The sequence below is a fragment of the Austrofundulus limnaeus genome, unplaced genomic scaffold (assembly GCF_001266775.1).
Source record: "Austrofundulus limnaeus strain Quisiro unplaced genomic scaffold, Austrofundulus_limnaeus-1.0 Scaffold94, whole genome shotgun sequence".
NCBI classification, from domain to species: Eukaryota; Metazoa; Chordata; class Actinopteri; order Cyprinodontiformes; family Rivulidae; genus Austrofundulus; species Austrofundulus limnaeus.
The window spans coordinates 759,750-763,387 of NW_013952496.1; the positions used below are offsets into that span (position 1 = coordinate 759,750).

The window sequence follows — 3,638 nt, forward strand, 5'->3', positions numbered from 1 at the left end:
GGGTCCTCCGGAGGACCCGTCCTGCCGTTTTGGACACAGCCTTCATCTCTCGGCTGGCCTGGGAACGCTTTGGAGTTCCCCCGGAGGAGCTGGAAGAAGTGGCTGGGGAGAGGGAGGTCTGGGCCTCCCTTCTGAAGCTGCTGCCCCCGCGACCCGACCCCGGATAGGCGGAAGAAAATGAATGGATGGATGATTCTATATTTATCACTTGTGTAGCCATATTTGCCTTATTGTGTAAATTTGGAGTGACACATTGGTCAGGAAAGGCTTATTTGTTTGTTTGTTTGAACACAAGGAAAGAATGCACTGGTTTTAAAGTCACAATCATGAAAATAATGGGATTTAGTTCAATTTAAAACTGCACAATTAATTTTTAACGCATGGAAGAAGAGAAAAAAAATGTGTTTAGCTGTAATACCAAAGCCTGACCACAAGATGTCCTTATATTCCATTATTTAAATCTTGCAACCGGTTTTACGAACTGATGACAAGTGATTTGTTTTCCTTTATCAGTTTTATATAGTAAGAATAAATTATTATTTATGTATAATACATCAAATATTAAAATTCAGTAAACTACATAGTTGCTATGATTATTGCAATGTCATAAAACAGGATGACTGGTAAAAAAAAAAACCACTGTTTTCTCACAGAGTAGCTTGAGGATGTCTCAATTTCAAGAGTTAGTTCCATCTGACAATAAGACATGTTATCAGGCCATGTAACAAACAAACACTAATACTAAAATACTTTGTTAAGATAGGATCTAGAGTTTCCTAAAGGATACCATGACTTTAGAGCCTAGACGGTTTTCAGGCACATTTTCATCCAGATATTGCAAGCAAAGTTCATTTTATTTCCAACAATTCAAATACATGAGTCACCCAAAAGAAACTTAAATCAGAATGACTTGTTGTTAAAGTCCAGATGTTGCGAAAGGGGTTTTTTCTCTGATGCATTTCTAAGACTGTGAATCATCTCAGTGGTCGGATCAAGAGTCAACCTATAGCCTCTGAGTTAATATTGCAAATATGCAGTTTTACCTGGGAATTTTCTCCCTCCGTCACATGTCCTGCAGCTTTTCTGACGTGTGCTTTCAATTATACCACAGGTGAATACAACCTGAAAACTACTTGGTTTGTTTTATAATCTTTTCTTTCAGATGCTAAACTAAATGCGAAATTTCAATTGTACAATTTTAAGATTTAGGAACTTTAATCAGCTTTGTTTACCTTAGCAAAAATGTCGGTTTTTAAACTTAAGTAGAATAATCATTTGGTGATGTTTTTAATCTGACAAACAAACCTAATAGGAGTCTGAGTTGCATTTAAAAATTCTTACAATTTATTTGGACATGCATTATACAAAGTGAAATATTTTCTTATATATTTTTCAACCTATAATATGATAATCTTGTACTTGTAATTTAAAAATTAAGCGTCAATGATCCACGTTGAGAATTGCACTTGCGGCTCTCAGTCTTGCTCAGGATGAAAACAAAACATTTTTTTTCCGCCTTACAAATGTTTTGACGTCATTCATTGGTTATTTTGGTCTGTCAGTCAAATGTGGGCGGAGTCATCCGACAAACGAGACTTCCAGTAAAGTCCCCCCTCTCACATGCCGCTCAACGCAGAGTCAACAGGCTGGACGGGACGCGGACGGAACACCGTAACAACTGGATAACATCAACAAACCAGCTGTTCGGCAGTAGTTTTTTACTACTTCAACAACTTTACTCTCTTTTAAAGACCATTAGAAGCTCAGTTTTATAAGGGTTTTGACAGGTTTGTGCCGGCTTGGGATGTGACAGTCAGAGGAGGGTTTTTTGAGCTCAGGCGGAGCACTCCTCCTCCTCCTCCTCCTCCTCTCCCGGTCAGACTTTTTCTTGTTTGCAAACATTTCCCCGGCGAAGTTGCTACATTTTTGTGTTGTTGCGACCGGTTTGTCACTCTTTCATGTCCTAACGCCCCCTCTCAGTCCCCTCTCGACCATGGCGGAAGCGGCCCAGCAGCAGCAGCAGCCACACCTGGTGGATATCGACCCGGATTTCGAGCCCCTGTCGCGGCCCCGCTCGTGCACCTGGCCGCTGCCCCGGCCGGAGTTCGTGAACCCGGGCGACTCCAACACCTCCTCGCCGGTGCCCTCCGTGAAGCAGGAGCCCGGCGGCAACTCGGAGTTCATCAACAGCCTGAGCCTGCTGGAGGAGAAACCCGTCCTCCTGTGCGGCGAGTTCCAGTGCCAGGAGAACTGCGTCCACCAGCAAGCTCCACAGCATCACCACCAGCAACATCACCCGCATCAGCAGCAGCAGCAGCAGCAGCAGCAGGTGCCTCTTCTCTCCACACCGGTCGGCTCGTCGCCTTCGGCCGCCGCGGCCGCTGCAGCCGCCGCTGCCCAGAGGAAGAGCAGCTCCTCCCGGCGGAACGCCTGGGGGAACATGTCGTATGCAGACCTCATAACCAAAGCTATCGAGAGCTCTCCAGAGAGCAGGCTAACTTTATCCCAGATTTATGACTGGATGGTGAAGAGCGTGCCTTACTTCAAGGACAAGGGAGACAGCAACAGTTCCGCGGGCTGGAAGGTAGGTTTCTTCTGGTTTTGGCTCTTTTTTTTCTCTCCTGGAGGTCATTAAAGCTGCATGACATTAAAGGAAACCTCCATGTGATGTGATAAACCCACATTTCCAGGTGTGATGCATCCCCATCACTTCTCCTGATGTTGATATTGCAATGGTATTTGTAATTTTAACATGTCCAATGTTTTTTATCTTAAAATTTAAAACTTGCAAGCAAAATTTATCTACTACTATGTGCATATTCCTAAAGGAAAACAATAGTGATTTCCATGGAAGAGACGTTCGAGGTCAAAAAGTGACATTTTTTTGTGTATTACTCATTTGTTGAGTAATATGCAGGTAGGATTTGTTTTGTCGTCCTCTCATTGGTGTTTCGGTGCAGATTCACACTTATAAAGGTCTTCCATGTTTTGTTTACATGTTCAGGACTCAACCTGCTGAATGTAGGTCAGTCCGGCCTCCGTGTGGTTTATGGTAAACTGAGCTGCAGGCTTTGTTTCCATTGAGTGCGTACATGCATTTCAGAATTGAAAAAAAAAAAAAAAAGCCATAGATTTGGAAAACAACTGAAGCAAACTCTTTCAAAACGTGTCGTTTGATGTAACTAATTCAGCTTAACGTTTCTTATGTTTTGTATTAGAATTTCCAATGTGTGCCTTTGTTGTCAATTAAATAGTTGCTACAGCCTCCTAGGCTGTAGCAACTATTTAATTGACAACAAAGGTGGGGTCCTGAAAAGATTTTCTGAATTAATTACATTTTTGTCTTAGTTGTTACAAAGGAGTGAGGTTAGTGTGTTTAAAATGGATAAATGTAATATAAAAATATTGTTACCATGCCCATGTTTTGTTGACCTGATAAAAATGTTTATCCTCCAAAAACAGTTGTGGGCACAGGTCTCTGCTGCTGTTATTTTGTGGGTCAAAAGCTGAAAAGTTTGGAAACCACTGCACTTTGGTTTCCAAAGTTGGGCTTGGGACCCAATTATGGGTCATGAAGCACCTTGGATAATCTCCAGAAATCAATTTAAAGGGTAATAAAATAATTGCTGATGTAATAT

General features: G+C 42.1%; 1 protein-coding gene across 1 annotated transcript in view; it reads left to right on the forward strand.

Moving 5' to 3' along the window:
- The first annotated feature begins 1,338 nt into the window (after nt 1-1,338).
- The window catches only part of foxo1a (forkhead box O1 a), a 41,727-nt gene continuing 39,427 nt past the window's right edge, over nt 1,339-3,638 (forward strand). Inside the window, exons 1-2 of the mRNA XM_014012756.1 lie at nt 1,339-1,875; nt 1,981-2,584. Of these exons, the coding sequence (XP_013868210.1) occupies nt 1,994-2,584 (591 nt within the window). The 5' untranslated portion in view covers nt 1,339-1,875; nt 1,981-1,993. The remainder of the gene's footprint in view (nt 1,876-1,980; nt 2,585-3,638) is intronic.